At 60.6% G+C, this 23,696-nt stretch overlaps 2 protein-coding genes across 3 annotated transcripts; one reads left to right on the top strand and one right to left on the bottom strand.

The window, feature by feature from the left end:
• Positions 1 to 4,892: 4,892 nt before the first annotated feature.
• Positions 4,893 to 5,608, bottom strand: LOC116512917 (homeobox protein not2-like). Its single transcript, XM_032223614.1, has 2 exons — positions 5,357 to 5,608; positions 4,893 to 5,057 (listed from the first exon to the last, which is right to left on the bottom strand). Exons 1-2 carry the CDS (start codon positions 5,564 to 5,566, stop codon positions 4,893 to 4,895), a joined length of 375 nt encoding a protein of 124 aa, XP_032079505.1. The 5' UTR covers positions 5,567 to 5,608.
• Positions 5,609 to 17,683: 12,075 nt separating this feature from the next.
• On the top strand, positions 17,684 to 23,528 carry IDH3B (isocitrate dehydrogenase (NAD(+)) 3 non-catalytic subunit beta). 2 transcript variants are annotated; one of them, XM_032223897.1, is made up of 11 exons: positions 17,684 to 17,915; positions 17,990 to 18,073; positions 18,180 to 18,300; positions 18,389 to 18,449; positions 18,545 to 18,677; positions 19,587 to 19,720; positions 20,201 to 20,303; positions 20,672 to 20,818; positions 20,928 to 21,022; positions 21,187 to 21,247; positions 23,352 to 23,528. In XM_032223897.1, the coding sequence occupies exons 1-11, from the start codon at positions 17,730 to 17,732 to the stop codon at positions 23,427 to 23,429; spliced, it is 1,203 nt and encodes a 400-aa protein (XP_032079788.1). In that variant the 5' UTR covers positions 17,684 to 17,729; the 3' UTR covers positions 23,430 to 23,528. The 2 variants fall into 2 exon arrangements, with proteins under 2 accessions (XP_032079788.1, XP_032079787.1); XM_032223896.1 differs by lacking the exon at positions 23,352 to 23,528 and adding an exon at positions 21,430 to 21,840.
• The last annotated feature ends 168 nt before the right edge of the window (positions 23,529 to 23,696 follow it).

The raw sequence follows: 23,696 nt of genomic DNA, 5'->3' as shown, positions 1-23,696 counted from the left end.
TCCGAGATACGTCGGTGAATCAATAGGTTTAGAAGCAAAATTGTGACCCTGGGCTTTCTCAGCAGTGCAGCAAGAAGCGGTTTCAGCGGGTGACCTTAATGGGGGCACAGATTCTCCTACGACTGGCTTCTAACTGCCATAATAAATAGACCCATGTCAAACTTTTAACATTCTGGAGGTTTTAAAATGCTGCCGGGAGTTACGTTTCCACGTTTGGGTTTGCAATAATTGTCTTCCTTGAATTATGCGGCAGAGGCTCCTTCATGGGCTGCTTTCAACGTCTGTCAGAAATCTTCTGTTTGAATTTGGACGTCTGAGAGAGGGCTGGGGAAGCATCTGTGGACTTCAACTCCCAGAATTCTTCAGCCAGGCGGTCACGGAGGGGCCACAGCTCCCCACCGTGGTCTAAGAGAGCAGAACCCACCTAACATGGGAAAAGGTTGTCTAGGCCAGTGTTTCTCAACCTTGGCAACTTGAAGATGTCCGGACTTCAACTCCCAGAATTCCCCAGCCAGCATTCGCTGGCTGGGGAATTCTGGGAGTTGAAGTCCGGACATCTTCAAGTTGCCAAGGTTGAGAAACACTGGTCTAGGCAGTAACAACCTGGTGTTTTGACATATTTCTTTTCCTTTTTCCAAGATCTGAAGATAGTTCATTGGTCCCCTTTTCCCACTCCCCAGCACTAGGCAGCAGCCACCCCTGGGAGCCCCCGTGGGCCGTGGGGGCTTTTGGCAGCAGCTGTAGTTTTTAGCCACCGTGGAAAAGAAGATTTGGAGGGGGGGGAAATGTTTCTGGGGATCCAAAGGGGACTAGGACCCCTGAAAGGGCCACATCAGCATTTATCCCCCTGATAAAGGGGTCATCTTCATTTCCTTCACTGAAGTTTCCTTTTAAAAAAATTCCAAATTCAAAGGTTTTGCCTTTACCGGAGCCTGAAGCAAAATTTCACCCAGGAGCCCTCAAATAATTCAGGTTTGTTTTTGTTTTTTTTTTGGGGGGGGGGGAATCTCCTTCCGGAAGGGCATTTGTGGATAAAGGGAGCCCCCAGCTGGTAGGATCTGGGAATGGCTTCCACCGGGCGGAGAGACTGGAAAAGCCAAAAGATTTCCAGGAAAGAGTAAGGTAAACCTCCTGGGCCAAAGACCTCCTTTCTTTCTGGGGGGGCACTCCACGGCCAGCCCCCCCCCCCACGGAGCAGGAGGGACCTTGAGGGGCAGCTGGAAGAGCCACTGCGGAGGGCAAGGTCGGTCGGAGGGAATGACACCTGCGTCCGGGAAGCCCCCTCCCTAATTCTCACGTCCATAAGGGGGGGGGGGGCATTCAGACTGGCAAGATGCAGTTACTGTGACTCTGTAGGAAAGTACGGGGTCCTCCACTTACGACCACAACTGAGCATTTCTGTCCTTAAGTGAGCCATTTGTTAAGTGACTTTTGCCCCATTTTAGGACCTTCCTTGCCACAGTCGTTAAGTGAATCACTGCAGTTGATAAGTTAACAACCCGGCTGTTAAGTGTATCCGACTTCCTCATCGACTTGGCTGGTCAGGAGGTCGCCAAAGGGGACCGTCATAAATAGGAGCCACTTGCCAAGCATCTGAATTCGGATCCTGTGACGAGGTGGGGGCTGCGTAAGGGTGAAAAGCGGCCTCCCTTTTTTTCAGGGCTCCTGTAACTTTGCAAGGGCACCAAGGAAAAGGTTGGAAGTCGAGGGGGGCCTGGAGTAGAGTCGCCCCTCAGCTACCAACCATAGTTGGGACAGGCAACTTCCTGGCTAAGCGATGCGGTCCTTAAGTGAGACATCATCATGGGACTTCCCTGCCGGCCTCTGCGTCGGCTGCGCTTATTGGAAGCCGGCAGTGGAGCATGGGAGTGGGGATCCCACGGTCGCTTGGTGCCTTGAGGAATATCTCTGGATTTGCTTTCAGAGTCGCAGGAGCTGAAGGGCACCAGGGCTCCTCCCGCCACCTTCTTCAAAATCCACCCGGAAGGATCCCCAGGGGGAGGCATGAGGAGCCGCCCCAGGGACAGCAGCCGCTTCAGCCCTCGCCCACCCCCCTTTGGGGCCCCCGTCAGAGGGCCCTGGGCAAATGGGGAGCCAGCACCTCGAGGTCGGAGGGCTGGGGAGACGCTGTCACAGCCAGGGAGGATCACGGCTGGGCTGGCCCTCTGGTCCCAAAGGCAGAGCCCGGCTCCCCCAAAGGCTGGGCGGGGCTACGGGGGGGGGAATCGGTGGCACAAGAGCCCCCCAGCCAGTCGGGGCTGCCAGCCCTGTAGGCAGGTTGGCTGAGCTTGTGTGGCCCTGTGATAAGCCACCCAGAGTCAAAAGCAAGAAGGCTGGGAAATAAACCTAATAAAAATAATAAATAAAAGCCTTTTGCCACATCCACAGCTCATCCTCTCCTTCCAGCAGCCCTTTGGGGTTCACCCAGGGGCCTTTCAGTCTGGAGAGGCCCTCCAGAGACCATCAGGCCTGGGCTGGCAGTGTCAGCAGGTTGCCATGGAGACAAAGGCATCCTTGCTGGCCATCCGTCTTCCCAATGGCAGCTCAGCTGGGGGTGGGGGTCAACTTCCCTTCCCCTGAGTGCAGACCCTTCTGCCTTGTGCGGGGAAGCCTAGGAGGGAGCACCAGGCAGCAAAGCCCCCCCCCCCGGCCCGCTCTCCTCCAGCTCCTGGCACATTTGAGTGCCCGGCCCCTCAAGGCTGTGGCACCAGTCCGCGCTTTCCCCTTCGTGCTTCTTTCTGGGGTGCAATCAAGCACCCAGGAGGGGGACCCTGTGGAGGAATCACAGAGGCTTTCATTCTGAGCTCAGGTTGCCCGAGCGGGTGTCCATCAGAAGGTGGGTGGGGGTCTTCCCCCAGGGTGCACCTGCCCAGTCCGGCTCCACAGCCGGGGAATGCAACTGGCAGATGGGCAGCGCTTTGATCTCTGCAGCTGCAGCTTTGGGGAGTTTTATGGCATCTGTGTGTGTTCACATTCTTGTGTTGTGCAAACACAGCTTGTTTGGTCCGTGGGGGTTCAGGGTATCGTGCAGTGCCTGCTAATTGGATGGGTAGACTGGCACAGGTGGCGTGTAAGCCCAGTGCAAACCCCAGCGCCTGATCCTTTCCGGCTGTGACATAAAGCAGAAGTAGGGCACACACACACACACACACACACACACAGACTGCCCCTGAGCTCCAGAGGGAGAGAGGATAGCCATTCCTCCCCTTCTATGCAGCTCAGGACACTCCATCCATCACCTGGTGGGCACAGAGAGCTGCCCCCCCCGCCTCGTGACGGAGAGATTGTGAGCATTGCTAAAACCCAGCAGGTCTGCTCTGAAGGGAGGAAAGGCCGGGCCTCCCCCTCGCCTAAGGACTGCAGCTGAAGGGCCACTTTGGTCCAGGCGTGGAGGCACCAGAGGAGAAAGTTCTAGTCCTGCCAGGTGTGAAAGCTGGCTGGGTGACTTTGAGCCTGTCACGCTCCCTCAGCCCAACCCGCCTCACAAGGTTGTTGTGGGGAAAATAGGAGGAGGAGGAGGGAGGGGTGTCTGATATGTTTGCCACCGTGAGGAATTCTGTAAAAATGATAGAGGATGCAGAGAAAGATGCAGAGGATCCACCACAATCAAGAGAAGGAGGGGCTGCCATGCGCTGAACCCCGTTTATTTCTCAAGTTGCAACCACACCTGGAGGGTCGGAGGCCTCTGGCCCAGAATAGCCACCCATTTCCTTTTCTATAAACTAGGCTTTATTGCAGCACAAAAATATCAGAAACAAATAATAAATTAAGTTGCAGGTTAACAGCTTCATAAAAATACCAGTCCTACATAAATAAATAAGTGTGAAGAGCTATTTACAAGAATCCGACCGGAAGCATAAGAGGCAGCCTCCATTTCCCTGAGATCGGAGCATAGCACCAATGACGCACAGCTCTTCTCCTCCTCTTCCTCCCACAGCGAAGTCAGAGAGTGTTAAAGACGCGAGGGACTTCTTGGCCAGCTGCCAAGTGGGAGCAGAGCCTTCACCTGGAGGGCAGCCAGAGATGGGGAAGGGGCACAGACTCCCCCATAGCTTGCTTCCTGACAAGAAGGGCTCCCCCGTCCCCCAAAGTCAGTGCTTGCTTCCCCTGGCCCTTCCCCGCCCAGCTGCACGCCAGCAACCATTCCAGCTGTCCGGGATGGGCACCCCACAGGAGCTGTGGGGTCCCCCCACTCCTCATGACTGGTGCAGAGAGACAGGGCCTGCCCCACCGAAAGGCCGAGGCTGACCCAGAGCTGAGCGGTTCAAGGCTGGGAACCTGGTGAGCCCAGAGCAGAAGAGCTTCCTCCCATGATGGATGAGGACACAGGCCTGGTTCCCACTTTCACACGTGCCTGTGGGGCTGGGCAAGAATATCCCCCCTCCCGAGGCCCAGGACTGTCTGAGAGGGGTGGGTGGATTGTTCCAGGGCTTTCCCCATTTTAATTAAACCAAAGTCATCGGTGGAGCACAACTGTATGCCGCCACTGGGAGGCAGGCAGGAGCCCCCAAGGAGTCCCAAGAAGGAATCCACTGGCTCCATCACATCTGGAGGTTGCAAGCCAGAGGGGACAATGGGGCTCATCTGCAGCCTCTGGGGCAGAGCAGGGGCCAGGCTGGAAACCAGACATGGGGCGAGGGGGGCATTCAGTGTACCCAGGCAGGCTTCCAGAAGGCAGCTTAGGTGACCCAGGCCCCCTTCAGCTGCAGCTGGGCAACCGGAGGCAGAGGCTGCGCCATTCCCCCACCCAACAGAGCCAGGCGGGGCCTTCTGATCCGGGTCTCCACCTGCACTGACCGTCTGGTTCCTTCCAGGGGGCAGGAGGGGCCGCCACCCCCACCCACCCGAGGGGCCTGGCTTGCAAAGATCCTCTGGGCATGGGGGGGGGGAGGCTAAAGGTCCACGTTGAGCTCCTCCTCCCTGTCACTTTCCTGCCCGTCCAGCGGGCCGGAGGGGGCCATCCGTGCCACCCCGAACTGCGAGGAGAGCTTGGCCGCCTTCTGCTCCAGGCTCTGCTTGCGCCATTTGATTCTGCGGTTCTGGAACCAGACCTTGACCTGAAAGGAGAGCAAGAGGGAGTCCTGAAGCCCAAGCAGCCCCTTGCCCGGCTGGGCTGCTGGAAGGAGGCTCAGCAACACATGGAGGCCCACAGATACCCCACTGACTAGAAAGGAGCAGCAAAGTGTGCTTCTAGACCTCACTGAGGAAAGGAAGCAAAAGATGGGAACAGGACATTCCTACCCAGGTCCAGATGCAGCTCTGGGGACAGAGGGAGCCTCCCGAATATCCAGAGGACTTTGAGCCCCCATCATTCTGCTCCTTCCCTGGGTGTTTGAGGGGAGGGGGGGCTCCCTACCTGGGTCTCCGTGAGCTGCAGGGCGGCTGCCAGGTCCAGGCGCTCGGAGCCAACCAGGTACTGCTGCTTCAGGAACTCTTCCTCCAGGCGCTCCAGCTGCTCCGGGGTGAAGACGGTGCGGACTCGCTTCAGCTTGCAGGGGCCTCCGGGTCTCCAGGGAAGGGCCGGCCCCAGGGAGCCCGGGCAGCGCAAGAATTCCAGGCCTGCCATCGCGAGAGGAGCGGAGGGTGACCCGGGGCCAGGAGGGAGAGAGGACAGCGCCCCCTGCCCCGTAGGGGCTTCTCCTTGCCAGACCCTCGGAGAGCGGCTCGCCCGGCCCTTCCGGGAAAGGCGCCCCGGCGGCTCCTCCTGGCCACAAAGTCCGGACTTAGTTCGGTCTCCTTTCCTGCTGGACGCTGGATCGGAACCACCCCGCGCGCCCTCCTTCCCAGCCTCCCTTCGCAGCGTCCGTCAGTGGCAAAACCTGCCATCTGGCGGCAGGAGATGCGCGGCTGAGCCCGATCCAGACGCCTCTGCCTGGACGCTCCCTGAGGAGACTCCTGTGCTTCGAAGGGGCAGGTGGAGCGGGCTCTAGAAGGCCGTGGAGCCTCCAAATTCACCCGCAGTCTACCTCGCGGGCTTAGGAACGACCTCGACGGACGGGCCTCGGGCTCCCCGCGCGGGCAGACCGGGCGGGCGGCTTCCTCACCTGGCCTCTTGCAGGCGGGGGCGGCGCAACGGCAGGTCGGGGCGGAGAGGAAGGGCTGCTGCGCGGCCAAGTACAGGGCCGGGAAACGCAGCGTCGCCGCCAGGCAGCCGAAGTGCAGCGCAGGCGAGGCAGTGGTGGCGGCGGCGGCGGCGGCGGCCCAGGTACCGGGAACCGGCGACTCCCGACGGGGCGGCTCCGACTTGGCTAGCAGCGACTCGATGTCGAAGCGGTTCCTGGCCTTGGAGGGCGGCGGCTGCTGGGGCCGGCGGGGCAGCGCGAGCGGCGGGGCGGCGGCGGGATCTGGCGGCGGATTGCGCAGCATCCTCGGACGGGGCGCAGAGTCTGCGGCGGGGCGGGGGCGCGAGGGCCTTATAGGGCTGCGGGGCAGGCTCGCGCAAAGCCGGAGGGCGTGGCCCGCCAGGCCTGCCCAAAGCTGCGCCGTCCCGGACCGCCCCGGTACAGGAGAGCCGTCGGGCGGGAACGCGGTGACCGAGCCCCCGGCTTTTCGCGGCCGAGGCTGCGGGGTCTCTCCTGGCGAGCCGAAAGGCGGCCTTGCCCAGCGGTGCTGGGAGGAGAAAGGCAAGGCGGAGGGGCCGCAGCCGCCCCGGAGCCCGGAGGTTCGCGCGGATGGAGGCTCCGAAGACGGCGCTCCCAGTCCCAGCCTGTCAAGCACTGGCGGTGCCCGGCGGAGAACCGGAGATCCCTCCTTCTTTTCCGCCTCCCCGGCGCATTTGGCTGGCGGCCTTCGGACCGGAGGACGCTACTTGTTGGGGGTGGGGGGCTCGTGAATCAGGGTGACCCCCCCCCCGAGGCTTCCGCAGTCTTGGGGCAACCCAAAGTCCTCCCGTCCATCCATTTTTCATTCATTTTCAGCGTTAGGGACGGATTCCGAATCCTTCAGACCCACGAAGCAAAACGATCCAGCGGATTCTGGCCCTCCCACCTTCAGTCCGTGGCCAAGGTGCCTCTCCAGGGGGGAGGGGGCCACCACTGAAAAAGCCCCTTTGTCCCGAGTGGGGTCGGTGGCCCAATCTTGGTGGGGGTGCAGGACTCCCAGGTGAAAGAGGCACCAACTCCTTGTGACCCCAGGGGCCTTGTTGTTTTCCACAAAAAATGAGAAGGTGGGTCTAGCCTGGGATCTCCTCGTGGTCTCCAGTCCTGCATAGCTTTTCTGAGACTGTCAGGGGCCCACTAGTTGTGGACTGCCTAGCATGGCGCCAATCTCTCTTACAGAAGTTGGATGCCAGCATAGAAGGAATGCCAGGGCAGGCAGGGAGGGATTGAAAGGGTGCCAGTCCACGTACTGCAGCCAGCGTGGCCTGGAGGGGATACCGCGGTGTTCAACCAAAGCAGGGGCTTCCTGTAGGCCCAGTCATCCCGCAGGCTGCCCGCGGAAGGAAGGCCATGGGGACTTTGGGGCTGCGAGGTCCCGGGGTGGATGGGGGGGGGGGGGAATCATGCTGGCAGAGTCTCCTCTTCTCACAAACACAGGGGGGGGGGGAGATGTTTACCTCCCTCTGGAAGTGAGATGTAGGCATTGCCAGCCTTTTCCCTTGCGGAGGGGGGGGCGGGGCGGAGAAAGGGGGCACGGAAGGTGTGAAATTTCTCAGGGCTAAAGAAGTGAAATGAACCTGCAGGATGTCTCGTGCAAACGGGGAGGGAGGAACCATAGGAGGGCCCCCTTTTCTGAAAAGCCCGGCGGGAGAAGGATGGAGGAAGGAGCCCTTTGTGGAGCAGGGACTGTAAAAAGCTGCCCCCCCCCCCCGCACGAAAGAAGGCCCCGTTCCATCTAATAGTCATTAGCATCAATTAGGAGCCTTTGAAGTGGCCAGGCGCTTTGTCCTGCCGCAGAAAAGGAGCCCTCCTTTCGGGCAGCCCATAATAATCACATCTGGCGGGAGGAGGGGCTGCCGCCGCCCCTCCGCTTTCATCTCTTCCCAAGGTGCTTGGAATGTTAATGGGGGCAGAACCAGGAAATGCTTTCTCCTCCTGGAGACCTGGCGGTGGGAGGGGGGTCTCCAGAAGTCCCCCCTCCCTCCCCTCGCAAGAAGAGGACCGCCATCCCCGCAAAGGCGCCCCTGCCCCGGCCGCTCTTCCGCCGAGGGCGACATTTCCCAGCGAGAATCCCCCGTTTCCCCCGCAGCCCATGAAGGAGCGCCGCGGCTAACGGGGCTAGAGGGGCAGCGCAACCGCCGGCCCGGGCGCCGAGCCAGGCTGTACGAAGCAGCGGGGGCAGCCGCCAAGGCTGCCCCATGACCCGTCGCCGGCCTGGGTTAGGGCAGAGAGCCTGGTGCTGGGATCCCCCAGTGAATACTGCAATGTGCTCTACATGGGGCTGCCCTTGAAGAGCATCCGGCGACTTCAGCTAGTGCAGAACGCAGCCGCGCGAGTGATTGCGGGTGCACCCCGATTCACCCGCATTACACCTATCCTCCGCGAGCTGCGCTGGCTACCTGTCGATCTCCGGATGCGCTTCAAGGTGCTATTGACCACCCATAAAGCCCTACATGGCAGTGGATCTGGATACTTGAGAGACCGCCTTCTGCCAATTACCTCCCTACGGCCTATAAGATCTCATAGGTTAGGCCTCCTCCGCATCCCATCGGCCAGCCAATGTCGGCTGGCAACCACAAGGAGGAGGGCCTTCTCAGTAGCGGCCCCGACCCTTTGGAACGAGCTCCCCGTAGAGATTCGTACCCTCTCCACCGTCCAGGCCTTCCGCACAGCCTTGAAGAACTGGCTCGCCCGTCAGGCCTGGGGATAAGGACCATTACCCCGCCCGAATGTTGTATGCATGTTGTGTATCATTTTTATTATGTGTTGTTGTCTTAGTACTGTATTGTATTGTATTCCCCTCTCCCTGGTTTCTGTGAGCCGCCCTGAGTCCCCTCAGGGAAAAGGGCGGCCTACAAATAAAATCAATTCAATTCAATTCAATTCAATTCCCGGAATGCAACCGGTGGTCTTGAGCCGCTTTCCCTCTGCCCAGCCTGCTTCACAGAGTTGTTATTAGGATAAATTTGCAGCGAAGGCCGCCTACACCGCCCTCAGCTCTAGGGGCAAAATGGGGTTCAAGGACTCTCTTCATCCAAGAACGTTGTCTGGATGCTTTCCACTGGGGAGTTGGCCAGAGGAGGTAGTGCCTGGGGTTTTGGGGGATCAGACTGATGGGTGAGGAGATAACCACCACCACCCCCAAAAAGGAGGAAAAGCAGCCTTAAGTTCTGCAGCAGAAGAGACTCCTCTTTGGCTCCTGTGATCTCCAAGGAAGGCTCTCTTTGGACCAGAAGATTGGGGGGGGGGAGCTCCCATCGTGCTGCCAAAGAGCCAGGAGAGCACAAGGTGGGGTCCCCCCCATTTCCCCACCTTTGTGTATTAAGTTGCATTTCTCCTTTTGCCTCCCCTGCCATGCTGGGGGAGGGGCTCTTCCTTCAGCACCAGAAACAGAATTATGAGGGCTAACAGAATTCACTTTTGGTGAATATTAACACTGCTTTGTTTCCTTGTTTTATCTTTTGAATTATCTGTTTTAATCATTGTTATGTATTTTGATTGTCCTATTACCTACACTGCCCAGAGTCACTATTCAAGTGTCATTCTCGTTAATTAATGAATTGAAAGTGGATTGATTCCGCTGTCTTCCCAGGAGGCTCATCCTACTTGTAAGAAAAACTGAAATTCTACAGAGGGGGGGTGGGGGGGGGAAGATCAGTCTCCAGGCCCTCAAGGGCAGCAATTAGCATGGACAATGACCTTCATCAGCAAGCCTGGGCCTGTCCAGCTTTGTGGATTGCCATGTCTGGGCCTGCAGGGCTGCAAGCCAAGGCCTCCCCTCCCCCACAGGTCTACATCACCCTCCCAAAAACGTGGCTGCCATTCCTCCTGCTGGTGGTGGCTCCTCTGGAAGTGACCTGCAGAAGGCGGCCTCCAGCCCCTCCAGCTCCCCCTCCAGCCAACTCAGGCTCCCTAACTAGAGGACTGATCCAGGGTTGGGCTCAGCTCCCTGGTCCACAGCTGGTTCTTGCCGAAACAGGATGCTCCCGGTTCTTTGGGGCGCTCCCTGGCATGGTCCTAGGCATGTAAGCAGGACCAAGCAGGAGGGCCAGCAAGGGAGGCCAAGGGGAGGCCTGTGCCAGCTCCTGGAGCCATTGTCCAGAAGGCAGAGGGAGGGGCTGGGTTGGTCTCTCTCCCCAAGGGCCCTGGACCCTCCTCTAAGCAGCCATGGGTTCCCCTGACCAGGCTGGAGCCCGGGAAGGGCAGGGACAGGGGCTGATCCTTGCCCAGGAGGCCCCAGGAGGAGGCTGGAGGGAGCCCTTCTCAGCCTGGGTGCCGTGGCCTCAAGCACACCGGCCTTTGCTACATGCCAACAGAGTCAAGCCTCCTCTGGGATTAATTGGGCATTATAGACAGGCCTAGACTGGGCAATGTTACAGCCAGGCGTGAGGTTAATCCCCCCCCCTCCATCCTAGTCTCTGGCCAGAGGGAGCAAAGCTGTCCACTCTGGCCAGGCCCTGTATGGCTTTATACACCTCAGTTATGTCCCATCTCCCCCCCACCCCAGCTTCACTGTTCCCCCTTGGGTGATGAAAGCGCTGGAAGCAAACACCCGGCTGAGAGAGCCTCAAGGACTCCTTGCAATGTCCGAATTCTCCCAGGGTGGCCCCGGGTCACAGAGGGCTTCCTGGTGCCCAGACCTTCCTGGCTGAGAAGGCAGAGAGGGTTTTGGGGGGAGCAGCGTGAGGCTGTCCCTCTCCACAGTTCCTGCTGCTTTCCCCCCTTGGGATTTCACTTTATGCTTGGGGCATGAAAGGCAGTTCAGAATGTGAGGCCCAGGACAGGGGCTTCCATGGTGCACTGCCCACATTGGGGTGGGGGGCTGCTGATCCTATTTCGGGAGGAGCAGATGGGATCTTCCTGGCTCCCCCAGTGGTTGTGCAGTGGCACTTTCATGGCATCTTCCAGCCAGGAATTAAGAAGCGGAACTGATTAAGCAGGAAACACGATTACCTGCCAAAGGGACTGGGGGCTGGGGGGGGGGGCTGGGATGAGCTCCTGGTGCTTCCCTGCAGAGAGATTCCCAGGGCTCTTCCTGAAGGAGCCTCCCCTCCCCAAGTGGAATGTGAGGAAGCCGAGTTCCTGGAAGAAACCCAGCTGGAGTCTCTGTGTAGCAAAGAGGGTCAAATCCATTCAAAGTCAGCATTTTCCCCTCTGGTCCAATTCACTTGAGGGTGGGGGGGAGGTGGGGGAGGCATTTTCTAGACCTGCCTCTCCCAAGGGGCAAGCCAGGAAGGAGCTGGGCTCACACTTCTTTTGTCTGCTCCACCGACAGAAGGACACGTGGGAAATTGCTCCATTCCCGATATATTTTATAGCACCCAAAGTTGGAAACAGTGAAATTGATTTGGCAGTCCAGCTCTGTGTCCCAGCTCGGCCTTCACTGAGAGCCCACTGAGAGCCCACCTGGGGTGAGACTCGCCTTGGGAGGCAGGAGGAAGAATGCAGCCCAGACAACCTGCTTGATCAATGGAATCCTCCACCCCAGGGGACAGGGGGGTGGGAGCATCCCAGAAGGGACCGAGAGAGCCAGTCGGAGGAGATGAGAGCTTTGGGAAGAATCTGCTGCCAGAACCTCGCAACAGAGGCAGCCCGAGAGACTTCTGGGTGGGCAGAAAAGGCAGAGAGAAGGAAGGGGGGAATCGGGGCCCTTCCCTGTTGCTGGAGGAGAGCCCGAGGGAGGCTGCAAGAAGCCAAAGGAGGAAGTTCTTCTCCTCCCTTTGAAGTCTGGAGGGAGAAGAGGGCCAGGAGCAGCCTCGGATTGCCCTTCGGGGGGGGGGGTTCAAAAGTGGGACAGAAAACCTGCCCATCCCCAGAAGGAAGGAGGGGAGCAGGGCTGGCTGGGCCAGGACAGGGGAGAGGCCCCTCCATGCGGAGCTCTTGGGAGGGTCTTTCCACGTAGCCCCTGAGGCTTCCCCTCTCTGACTCTCATGGCTGCGACGGCTGCAGCTGAGCCTGGGGTCCTGTCCAGAGCTTCCCCCCCCCCGCGCGTGCACCCCTCGGTGGGTTTGGCATGCAGGGCTCTGCTAATCCTGAAGCCAGAGGAAGTTCCGGCCCCAGCAGGACAATGCCTGGGCAGCGTAATCCTCCGCATCCAAGTGGCAGGGAAGGCGGCCAATGGGATTAGCTGAGGGAGGAAGCCAGGTGGGGAGATGGAGCCCAGCCGCCCTTTGTCCCTCTGGGATTAGCAGTGGCCTGAAAGGGCCGGAAGGGGCTTCCCTCTTCAGGGGCCGATGGGACGTCGGTTTGGGGGCCAGGCAGCCAGGGGCCACAGGAAGGGCTCAGCGGGGCTGAGAAAGCTCAGGGGGACATGATGGGGGGGGGATGCCTGCACAGCATCAGGGAGGGGGGCAGTCAAAGGCTGGCTTCCACTGCCAGGGGGTCCAACCAAGACCCCCCACCCCCCCGAGAAGGATGCTGGCTCTGAAGAGGAGAGGAGGGGGCTACGTCTGCCCTGGAGGGGGCTCTCTCGGCCGATGCCACCCTGAATTCTGACAGTGGAACATGGAAGCAGCTCAGGCTCCAGAATTGGGGGGGGGCAGAGCAGACCCCTCTTCTGAGCAGAGGCCTGGCCCTATCCCAAGGGAGCACAGACACACAGTCCAGGACAGGAGCTCCTGGTCAGCAGGAGGCCTCCGCCTCTTCCTAACATACACTTATGGGGGGGGGGACTGCCTTGGTCTGGCCTAGATGGACTGCTGGGGAGCTTAAAAGCTGAAGCTTCTTTGGCCTGTGATCTGGGAAAGCCCCCCAAACAGCTCTCAGGGCCTGGCTGGGCTTATCCTGAGAGGAGGCAGGGGCTGCAGCCAGCCAGGCTCTCATCAAGGCACTCGGAAAGGCTGACTTGCCCCCCCACCCCCCTCCCCGGCTTGCATCCCAGAGAGTAGGTTGGGGAGCAGCTGCAGAGCCCCCCCCCACCCCATTTCAAAGGAGCCTGCAGAGGCAGCTCTGCAAATAAGACCCCATAAAGTGGTTAAACATCCTTGCCCGAGAACAGCTCTCCCAAAGAGCCCACCCCCCTCGCCAGGAAAGCAAACAGATATGTTTGTCCCAGGATGGGGCCCAGCACAGTTCCCCCCCCCCCCACCTCACACCTATCAAAGGGCCAGGAAGAACCGTTGCTCTCTGTGTGTCTGGGGGAGGGGGGAGAATTGCTTCCTTCCATCCTGGTGTTTGTGGAAGACACCCACATGCTAGTGGTCTCCCCCCACCATACCCCACTCTCAGCCGGGGCTGCCAGGGAGGGAGGATGGCCAGCTGCTTCAGAGGGACTCAGGCAGCCCCCCAAGGCCAGCCAGCTGAGCAGAGAGCGGCCCACTTGCTGATGCCCACCTGGGCCAGAGGGGGCCTGTCCCAGCTTCCTCGGCCGACTCAGGGCTTTCCCGATTCTTTGGCTGGGGAGGGAGGGGGGGTTAGGCTTAGAATGCATAGCGGGTGCAGAAGGAAGAAGGCAGGGCATCCCAGAGGATGGTGCCAGGGAAGAGCTGCCAGCATTCGGGGTCCCCTCCCTGGGCATCCTGGGCTTAGGTGGCCTGGCCCACTTGCCGTGCACCCCAGGGCCCGAACCAAGGCCACTGCCCTGCGGAGCTGAGGGTGGAGCCCAGAGGGCCCCAGGCGCATCATTTGGACCAGCTCAGCGTCTCCAAAAGGCCTCCGACCAGGGGGGAGTCTTGGCCTCCAGAGGACGTTCTCCCCCCACCTCTTCGGCCTCTCTTTTGGCCCAGGGGGGGCTTGGGGTGCTTGGGCCATGACTGAGCGCTCTCTGGGAGGCGATGGGCTTCTTCCTGGCCCTGCCCACTGCAGAACCATCAACTGCGCCCCACGGCTGCTTCTCCCACCCTGCCCCCCTCCAGGCACGGAGGGTCTATCCAGAATAAACCCCGTTTCCCCCCTTCTGTGAGAAGAGCTGGGTTTGTGTCTAGATGGGATTAGAAGCCGGGTCCCCGTTTCTAGCCTGGTGTCTTAACCAGGGCATCAAATGGTCAGGTCTTTTGCCTGGCAGGCAAGGCCAGCCCCCCCACTCCACACAGGGCAGGGTTCCTCACCCTGGATGTTCCAGAAAGCAACTCCCCTCCCCCATGAAGTCAGCCAGACAGGCAAAGGGGTCCCCCCCCCCCCCGAGAGGGCCCCTGCCTTGCCAGGGCTCAGGCGAATGGGTGTGCAGCCGACCCCCATCTTCTCCAGTGGGGAAGGGGCTGAGTCCGCCTGTGGCCGGCCGAGTGGACCGGACACGGCCAAGCAGGGAGGCCAATTGGAGGAGCCCTTGCAGGCCGCTGCTTTTGGCCAAAGGGTGGGGGCTCTCAAAGACCAAGGCTTGGAAGAGAGGCAGGAGATCAGGCCAGGGCACAGCTGGGAGGGAGGGGGGTTTGTGGGAAGGGGCACACCCAACTGACACCAAAGGTCCTGATTCCGCTGTGGCTGAAGGTCCAGGAGGCTGCAGGAGGCCGATGGCCCTTGGCCGTAATTACATCAGACCAGCAATCCCCTTAAAGACTGTTCCATGGAAGCTTATCTCATGGTCATGAAGAGGCTATGACCACCAAGCACAGATAATCTTGGCTGAGGTGTGAAGGTTCCTCATTGCCTTGTTAGTTTTGCAAAAAGCCTTCCCAGAATTTGCACTGCGTGCCATCACTTAATTGCTCAGCGTAATTAGAAGGCCAGTGTAAAGAAATCGCAATTTATGAAATCTCTGGATTTGATTTCAAATCACATTGCCGGAAGAAAGTTTCCTGAAGTAATTATTTCTTGCTTTGTTTCAATGGGTCACTTATCTTTGTCTTCTAGATAATTATCCAGTTTCCGTGAATGGGCCAGTAAATGTAATCATTAATGCTGAGCTCATCAGAGGGAGGGTGTGAAGTACCCTGGATTCTTAGGGGCCATTAAGCTTCCCTGGAGGGCGGCTGGGGAGGGGGCTGCTCAAAGCCAGGAGGATTCTGGCTAAAAGTGGCCCTTTTAGAGCTGGGGGGGGGGAAGCTCTGTCCTGGGGGAGGGGGGAGGAATCAGTAGCTGTGCCCAACAATGGAGGTCATTAACAGCTGAATCCCCTTCGGCTCAAGTCCTGTGTGGATTCCCAGTCTGGGGAAAATGCACAGCCAGCCAGGAAATTTCAGGAAGGGACCCAGCCTTCTTCAGCCCCCCTGGAGAGAGGAGGGGGAGGCCCTCCTGGGACCCGGCAGGTAGCAATTCTCCAGGGGAGGCAGGGGCTTTCACCCTGTTAAAACACCTGCTGGATCCCCAAGGGAAACCTTCCATCTTAAGGCCCAGGGTGGAGGGTGAGGGTGGGATTGGGTTGGGTGTGGGTCTCCTCCCTGTGAGAGACAACAGCAGCCCCTCTAAGCACCTTCAGATGCAAAGGCGGCTGATGGAAATGGGCTTTATTGGTTTTCTTTTATAAGGTATTTATTATGTATTATTATGACCCAAATAAAATCCCAATTCCTCCATTAATAACATTAATAAAAATAATCAAACGTTATTGCTAATAGCTCATTGGTCCCAGATGCTCCCTGGCTCTGTATCCTCCCCTCCTCCAGAGGTTTCAGCAGAACCCTGACCGGCTGCCCTCCCTCCCTGGGCAGCCCCCTCCTAGCTCCGACCCCCCCCTGCAAAGGCCCAAGTGCCCGGGGGGGGGGGCTCCCCGCTCTCTGGTCACAGAGGCCAGTCCGACTCTTGGCCCAGCACCCCTTCTGGGCTGGGCCTCTGGTGGGACGGAGGGCAACACGGGCACCAGGCTCCGAACTCCGGGAGCCCCTTAGGGAGGGCAGCTCTCAGCACCACTTGTGCCACGGCATCCCTCCGAACTGGGCAGGAAGGAAGGCAGCCATCAGCCTCATGGGAGACTGGCTTGATGAGATGCAGAGCAGACAGGAAGTGGCGCCATCGTAATCATCATTGCTGAGATTGAAGGCCCATCTGGGGGAGGCTGAATGATACATAAGTTATGTCGGGTCTCCAAACTTCAAGATTGTGGACTTCAACTCCCAGAATTCCCCAGCCAGCGTAACTGCCTTTAACATGCGCTGGAATAGAGATCCCGAGGCTGACGGTCCCCACATACCAGTCCTGCGCTGACGACGGACCTGACCTCTTTCAGTGACCGTTACCCCTTTCTGCGGGAATGAGTCCCACAGGTGAGCAATGGGTTGTGCGAAGAAAGGCCTTCTGGTCTCAGCTCTGGCTTTCTTGGATGAGCTCCCTCCCAGGAGTCTGAGGGGGGCAGAAAGACGGCTCTTTTGACACGCTGGGCCAGGCTGCTTCAGTTGGGCTCCAAGGGCCGCCGGTCTCTTTGCTAGAGGGGGAGCGACCTCCCCCCTGCCCCAGCCCTCTTCTCCACCTTCCTTTGGACGGACGGACGCCTGCATTGCCTTTTCTGGCTGGGGAGGTTAAGCTTCACAATCTGGTCCTCAGTCCGGGATCCTTCAAGCACATCAGAGCAGCCTTTCCAGAATTCAGAAGGTGGGACAGGTGCTGCAAACTGCTTGGGAAGGGCACTATTGTGCTTCGGCTGTGCAAAAGCCTGCATGGCCTGGTAGAGCCCAGCCCAACTGCCTCTGACCGGCAAGTCCTGCCCTCTGGCCCTTCTGGGGAGCCTCCAGAGGAGCCTCGTTGGCCCTGTGAGTGGGGGCTCCATTGCTGAGCCTGGAACGGGGCTGCCACCTTCCCTCTGGCACTTCCTCCAGACAGGAACCGACACCTTCCTGACCTAGATGGCAAGGAAGAAGGCAGCTTTTTCCTGGGGGTGTGTGGGGGGGGAGGAGGATCCCCATGCCCCTCTCCCAGGCAGCCCCTCCAGTTGGAAGGCCTCCTTCTCCTTCACCTCTCCCCCCATTCACACCTCTTCAGGCTCAACCCATTAGCTCCTCCAGGGCTGCTAATTGCCTGGGACTCCACACAAATAATCCCCGAGGTTTCCCAACTGAGCCTCCGGCAGCCTCCATTCCGGGCTGGGATGTTCTGGTCTTCCAGAAGGTTCTGTTGCTCCCCTGGAGGAGAAGCCTGCAGCCACGTTTCCTAAACGTCGCCTTGCTGGATGTCCCGAGATGGAGGCTGGGTGGCCATCAGCTGCCTGGCTGGGATGAGCAGCTGGGAAGGAAGGCGGCCCTGGGCCCCCATCTGCTCCCCCACCCTGAGGCCGAGGGTGCCCCTGCCGCCCTACTGCTCCCCCTCCACAGCTGGCGGCTTCAGTCCCAGGGAAGGGGCTGTTTCCCCAGGCGAGGCCCCTGCCTTCTCCCCAGAGTCTCTGGAGGAACATTCTCATTTTTGCAAAAGCTGAGCTCCATTCACGCTTTCGTGGCTGCATTCAGACGACACGCCCAGCCTGCCCGCATCCGAGTCAGCCCTTTGCATCTGAGGGTCGCCCGAGGCATTCTGGGAGTTGTAGTCTCCCCAGTTGACAAGTGGGAAAAAAAAACACCTGGGTTTGGCTCCTCCTCCTCCTCCTCCTCAAGTGAAGCCCGGAAGTGGCGCCATTCCCCCCGATCACGTGCCCATCGAGGACGTGGGGGTGGGGTTTGAGATGGGCAAGGGCCAATCCCGACGGACGCTCCTGGAAGCTGAGAGCGGAACCGGAAGATCAGGCGCCGCTCTCCCCGCCGGGCTCTCTATGGTGCCTGGAGCTCTACAGCCATGGCTCTGGCGGCAGCGCTGAGGGGCCTCCGGGCAGCCTCGGCCGGCGGGGTGACCAGCCGGGTCCCGTTGTGCCGCGGGGCGGCGGGGCGGGCGGCGGCGGCAGCTCACCCGGCCCTTTCTGTCTTGCAGCGGCGCCTGCGGGGAATCTGCAGCTCGGCGGCGCTTCTGCAGCGGGCGGCGCAGGTGAGGCTCCGGGTGAAGGGCGGGTGGGGGGGGGGCTGTGTCGGGGCCCCTTGCGACCCTCCCTCTCCCTGCAGGCGGAGGGCGCCTTCCCGGTGACGCTGCTGCCGGGGGACGGCGTGGGGCCGGAGCTGATGCACTCCGTCAAGGAGGTCTTCAAGGTGAGCGCGGGGGGGGGGGCTGGCGGGGGGGGGGCGAAGAGATGCGGGGGGGGGCGAGGGGGGTCCAGCCAGCCCCCTCCCCTCGGTCCCCCGCTGTGCCGTGCAGGTGGCGGGCGTGCCGGTGCAGTTCGACGAGCACCACCTGAGCGAGGTGCAGAACCTGGCCTCGGAGGAGATCCTGGACCAGGTGCTGGAGTCCATGCAGAAGAGCAAGGTGGCCCTGATCGGTGAGGCCTCTTCCCCGAGAGACCCCCGGGAGGGGGGGCCCCGGAGCCCTTCGGCCCCCTGACCGCCTGCGCTCTCTGGGCTTTGCAGGGAAGATCCACACCCCCATGGAGTTCAAAGGGGAGCTGGCCTCCTACGACATGAGGCTGAGGTAGGTGGGCCCCCTCGGCAGCCCCACCTTTGCTCCGGGGGAGGGATGGGCAGGGGGGGTGCAGGAGGGGACCCACCCCCGGCTCCTCCTTGCAGGCGGAAGCTTGACCTCTTTGCCAACGTGGTCCACGTGAGCAGCCTGCCCGGCTATAAGACCCGGCACAACAACCTGGACCTGGTGATCATCCGGGAGCAGACGGAGGGCGAGTACAGCTCTCTGGAGCACGAGGTGAGCCCACCGGCCCTCTCGCTGGTGGCTGCAGTTACGGGTCTTCCAAAGGGATCCAGGGGGGAAGGGGCTGCCGGCATCTCCAGTGAACCTGGGGTGGGGCTGCAGCAGGCCAAAGGGACCCCTGAGGACCTATAGGGCAGGGACTGGGGGGGGGGTCAGTTATCCCACAGGATCAACCTGCTTGAAAACTCCTCCCGTGGGCTGAAGAGAAAGGTGGGCGTGTCGTCTCACAGGTGACCCAGAGGGCTCCGCTCCCATTGTTGGCTTCAGGCTTTAAGCCTTCCCCATCAGCCACTAAGGATCCCCGGGTGATCTTTCTGAGATCCATCTACAGCAGTGGCTCCCAAACATTTTGGGACCGGGGACCAGTTTTATGGAAAATGATTTTTCCCCCACAGATCTAGGAGGGAGAGGAATGTGCAACGTAAGTCCCTCACACGAGCAGTTGCTGGTAGGCCTTGTGCTCTGATGAGGACCCGATGCCTGGGGAGCAGAGGTGGTGATCCAAGTGCCGCGGAGGCTTTGCTCCCTCTCTCACCCATCACTCTCCAGTTGTTCCAGTTCCAGTTGTTCAGCAGCCTGGGGCTGGGGGGGGCTGGGGGGGCTTGGGACCCCTGATCTAGAGGAAACAATTGGAAAAGAGAAACAAATGCCAGAGGAAGAGGGAAATTCTTCTGCAGGTCCGAGCAAAGACTTCTCTGGGTTTTCCTTCCCAGTTGCAGAGGAGGCAGACCCTTGACCCAGAATGTGGGCTCTCTGGAGTGGTGGCCTTTGCTTCTTCTGGTGGCCAGCCTGATGTAATGCAGGGAGAGCAGGCCAGGGGGAGCTTCCCTTCCAGCGACTCCAGTGGGGGGCTCGGGGGGGCTTCAAGTGGGCCGCAGAGCTTGTGCTTCTGTCTGTCTCCAGAGTGCCAAGGGGGTCATTGAATGCATGAAGATCATCACGCGGGCCAAATCTCAGCGCATTGCCAAATTCGCCTTTGATTTTGCCACCAAGAAGGGGAGGAACAAGGTCACCGCGGTGCACAAGGCCAACATCATGTACGTCAGCCTGCCTGCCTCAGTGGACCCAGGTGGGGGCTGGGCGAGGGCCTTCCAGGGATCCCCCAGATCTCTTTGCCCACGGGGGTGCCTGCTCTGCAGCAAAATTGTCCCAAGGCAAAGGAAGAACCCCCCCATGCAGGTTGAGACCAGGGAGGTTTCTCTCCCTTGGCCCTGGTCCAGAAAGGCCTTGGGGGGTTGGGTGGGTCTTGTCCCCCCTGTTTAATTTTTAATTTGGGCCTGGGAAGAAGGATCAGCCGCCTCCACCTTCTGCCCAGAAGAGCCTCCGCAGCAGCAGCCTTCCAAGGCCGCCCGATTCCTTCTGATTCTGCTGCCTGCTGAGAGGCCGCTGTGCTTTGGGCCCCCTGGCTGCCCCAGCCGGCCCCTTCGGCCCCTTGGATTCCGGCTGAGCCTTCTTGGCAAGGCGGGTGGCCCGTGTCCGTCCCTCCCACTTCTCTCTCTCCCTCCGCCCACTTCCAGGAAGCTGGGGGATGGGCTCTTCCTTCGCTGCTGCGAGGAGGTGGCTGAGCTGTACCCCAAGATCACCTTCGACACCATGATCATAGACAACTGCTGCATGCAGGTAGGGTGAGAGGCCGAGAGGGGAGGGTGCCTGGGAGGGAGGGAGGGGCTCTGGCTGGCTTCTGCTGAGGGCGTCTGAGCAGAGGCAGGAGAGCCCCCTCCTCACTGGGAGGCTTTGGAGGGGATTGGATTGCAGGGGCCCCTCCCAGCCTTTGATGTGGGGGAGGGAGCAGAGATAACTTTTCAGAAAGCTTCCTGGGGGGGGGGGAAGGGAGCTGGACTTCCAGCGGTTTCAGAGCCTCCCCCCCCCCCCGCTTCTCCAAGGGCCCCTCGGGGAGGCAGCTGAGCTCTGCCCAGTCTGTGGGTGTGTGGCCTGAGGGCCCAGGTGGGCACAGAGCCAGAGGGACGTGTGGGACGTGTGTTTTCCAGCTGGTGCAGAACCCTTACCAGTTTGACGTCTTGGTCATGCCCAACTTGTACGGCAACATCATTGACAACCTGGCAGCCGGCCTGGTGGGAGGGGCCGGAGTGGTCCCGGGGGAGAGCTACAGCGCCGACTTTGCCGTGTTTGAGATGGTGAGGACGAGGCTGGGCTGCCCCTCCCCTCCTCTGCCGGGGGTGGGCGGGGCCGGCGGGTGTTTCTGGAGGGGCCCCTGCGGGAACCACCTTTCTGCTCCTCTTGCAGGGGGCCCGTCACCCTTTTGCCCAGGCGGTCGGGAGGAACATCGCCAACCCCACGGCCATGCTGCTCTCCTCGGCCAACATGCTGCGCCATCTCAAGTAGGTGCCCAGGATGGGGCTGCTGGGCTTGAGCGGGGGGTCCCGGAGGCTGCTCCCTGCCCATCGGCCCGGCCTGCCTTGCAGGGCAACAGTGGCTGGGGGAGCCGTCCTGCCCCCCCCCTGCTGAGATGCACCCCTCCTCTCTCTCTCTCTCTCCCGAGCAGCCTGGAGCACCACTCGGCCATGATTTCAGACGCGGTGAGGAAGGTGATCAAAGTGGGCAAGGTGAGTGAGGGGCTGCCCTGTGGTGCCTGGCAGAGGAGGGGGGGTCCTGGGGGTCCTGGGACTGGAGCGGTTCCTCCTTGCCGTGCGTGGGCAGAAGGCCTGGCTGGGCTGCCTGCCCCGTCCCCTTCCTACGGTTCCTCTGGACCCCCGTCTGACCACCTCTCTCCCCCCCTCCCCTCTAGGTGCGGACCCAGGACATGGGGGGTTACTCCACCACCTCGGACTTCACCAAGTCTGTCATTGACCACCTCCACCCCCCCTATGGCGTCTAGGCTCAGGCTGCCCCTGGCCCACACCTGCCCCCTCCCGCAGCCTATCCCCCCCCCCAATCCATTGGGGAAGAAAGCCCCCTCCTGCCTGGAGGTCCTCCTGAGGTCTAAAAGGGGGCTGGGGGGGGGTTGCCCAGGGCCTTCGGGAAGAGTTTGTTCTGTGACCGCTGCTGGGGGGGGGTCATGCCTGAGGCCTTCTGCTGTGCCGGACTTTGGAGCCTGCCAGGGCTCGGGGTGGGGGTGCTGGGGGAGCCCCCTGTGGGGGTGCTGTGTAACCTGGGACTGCGCTCTCCATCCTGTCTGTGAATAAAAGGGATTTTCTTAGCTTGGCTCTTGGCCAATTCCTGGCAGCTGAGAGGGAGGGCCTGGGGGGCCAGGAGGAGCCTGGCTTGGGCGTTTGGGACGGAGAGAAGCCCTGGGCCCCCTGAACAGCCCCGTCCTCATCCTCCCACCCCCAAAGCAGCCCTGCTCCCTTGGTCTCCTCTCTCGGGAAGCCCCTCCCCTGGTCCCCCTCGGGGGAGGCCCTCGCCCACAGCTTGGGATCTCATGGGTGGGGGGAGGGGCTCCTGGTTGCCCTCTGGGACTTGGCAGAGACATTAAAATTACTATTTATGATTCTGGAGGAAGATTCCCCCCCCCCGGCAATCTGCCCAGGAAACTGGGGGGGGGGGAGAGGCACTGGGGGCTCCTCTCCCCCCCCTTGGGCTGCTCAGTCTCCACCAGGGACAGATCCTCCTGGAACTGATCTTGGTCTCCCTCAAAACACCTGGCAGTTTCTCCTGTCTCCCCCCCCCCCAATGCCTTTTGGCTGTGCCAAGGGAAGGTGCGGCTCCTTTGAGGCAGAGAGAGGACCTCCCCCACTGGCCTGACCCCCCCCCCATGCGCTCCATTGGGCGTGGCCGGAGAGGAAGAGGCGGAGAACTGCCGTCAGGAGTGACGCAGAAGAGGCGCCTCTTGGGCCAGACTGGCCACAACCGTGGGGTCTCCCCCTTTATGGTCACAAGCCATGACAGTGACAGTCCTCGTGGGAGCCACCCAATTTCACCCCCTCATCTGGGGGGGCCATGAAGCAACCAACGCAGTTGTCAGGCGAACCCCCCCCCCGTTCTGCTCTGGGCTGCCCCTCCCTGGAAGTCGGCAGGGCAAGAAAGTGCTGCGAAACGGCTGCGGGGCCTCTGGGCACAGCACCAATTGCAGCCAGGTTGCCCAGCACCTGGAGGGTGGCCATGTGACATTGGGGGGGGGGAAGAATTTCAAAGTAACCCCCCCCCCCCGTAAGTCACCATTGGAAAACTGATGGAAAGCAATCCGTTGTAAGTTGAGGACCACCCGCAATGGAGAGAGTTCCCCTGAACACTTTGATCCATTCTGGGCAAGGGGCAGCAGCAGCAGCTTCTTCCTAAAGTTGCCCCCTGTAGTCTTTGCCAGCCCCTAATATTATGGGTGGCCCACGGGGGTCCTCCCTGCCCAGAAAGAGAAAGAGGCCCCTGGACTCCGGAGCAGCGGCCAGGCCCCACCACCTCCACGCGGCCTTCAGCAGTTTGTGAAAGGGGGTTTTTTCTCCCCCCCCCCCCAAGCTGCAAGTGAAGAATTCTGGCTTGAAAAAAGCAGAGGGGAGGGGGGAGGGCATTTTCAGCTCTGCCTCCCCATTCTGAAGTTCCCATTGAACCAGCCCCTCCCCTCCTCCAGTTGCAGAGTCCCTGATCAGGCAGGCCCAAGGGGGGTGGGGGGTGAGGAGAGTCCTCCGGCTGTTCCCCCCCAGGGCAGCCTCTGAACGCCTGGCAAGGCGCTTACATACGGAGCCCGGAGCATCTCTGCTGCTTTTCTCTTGGCAGGTGCGGACTGCAGACATGGGGGGCTACGCCACCTCCGACGACTTCACCCAGGCCGTGATTGCAGCTCTGGTGGACTGAAAGGGAACTCGGCTGGCCCAGCAGTTTCTCTTCACCTATTTATTCCTAATTTATTGTAACTGTTGATGGCCGCACAGGCAATAAAAAGCACAGAAACAACGCGGGCTTTCCTTCTTTCACCTGGAGCTCACAGGAGCCCAACACACCACAAGCAGCCGCACCAGGAGACACAAACGGCCGAATCCTTGGGGGGGGGGGAGAGGAGGGGCAGTCTTCTGGACTGACAGCCCCCACTCCAGGGCCTGCGGAGGCACAGGGGAGCTCCAA

Source organism: Thamnophis elegans, chromosome 9 (genome assembly GCF_009769535.1).
Source record: "Thamnophis elegans isolate rThaEle1 chromosome 9, rThaEle1.pri, whole genome shotgun sequence".
Classification (NCBI taxonomy): Eukaryota; Metazoa; Chordata; class Lepidosauria; order Squamata; family Colubridae; genus Thamnophis; species Thamnophis elegans.
The sequence above is the reverse complement of the archived record's forward strand: the minus strand, read 5'-3'. Positions and strand labels throughout refer to the sequence as shown.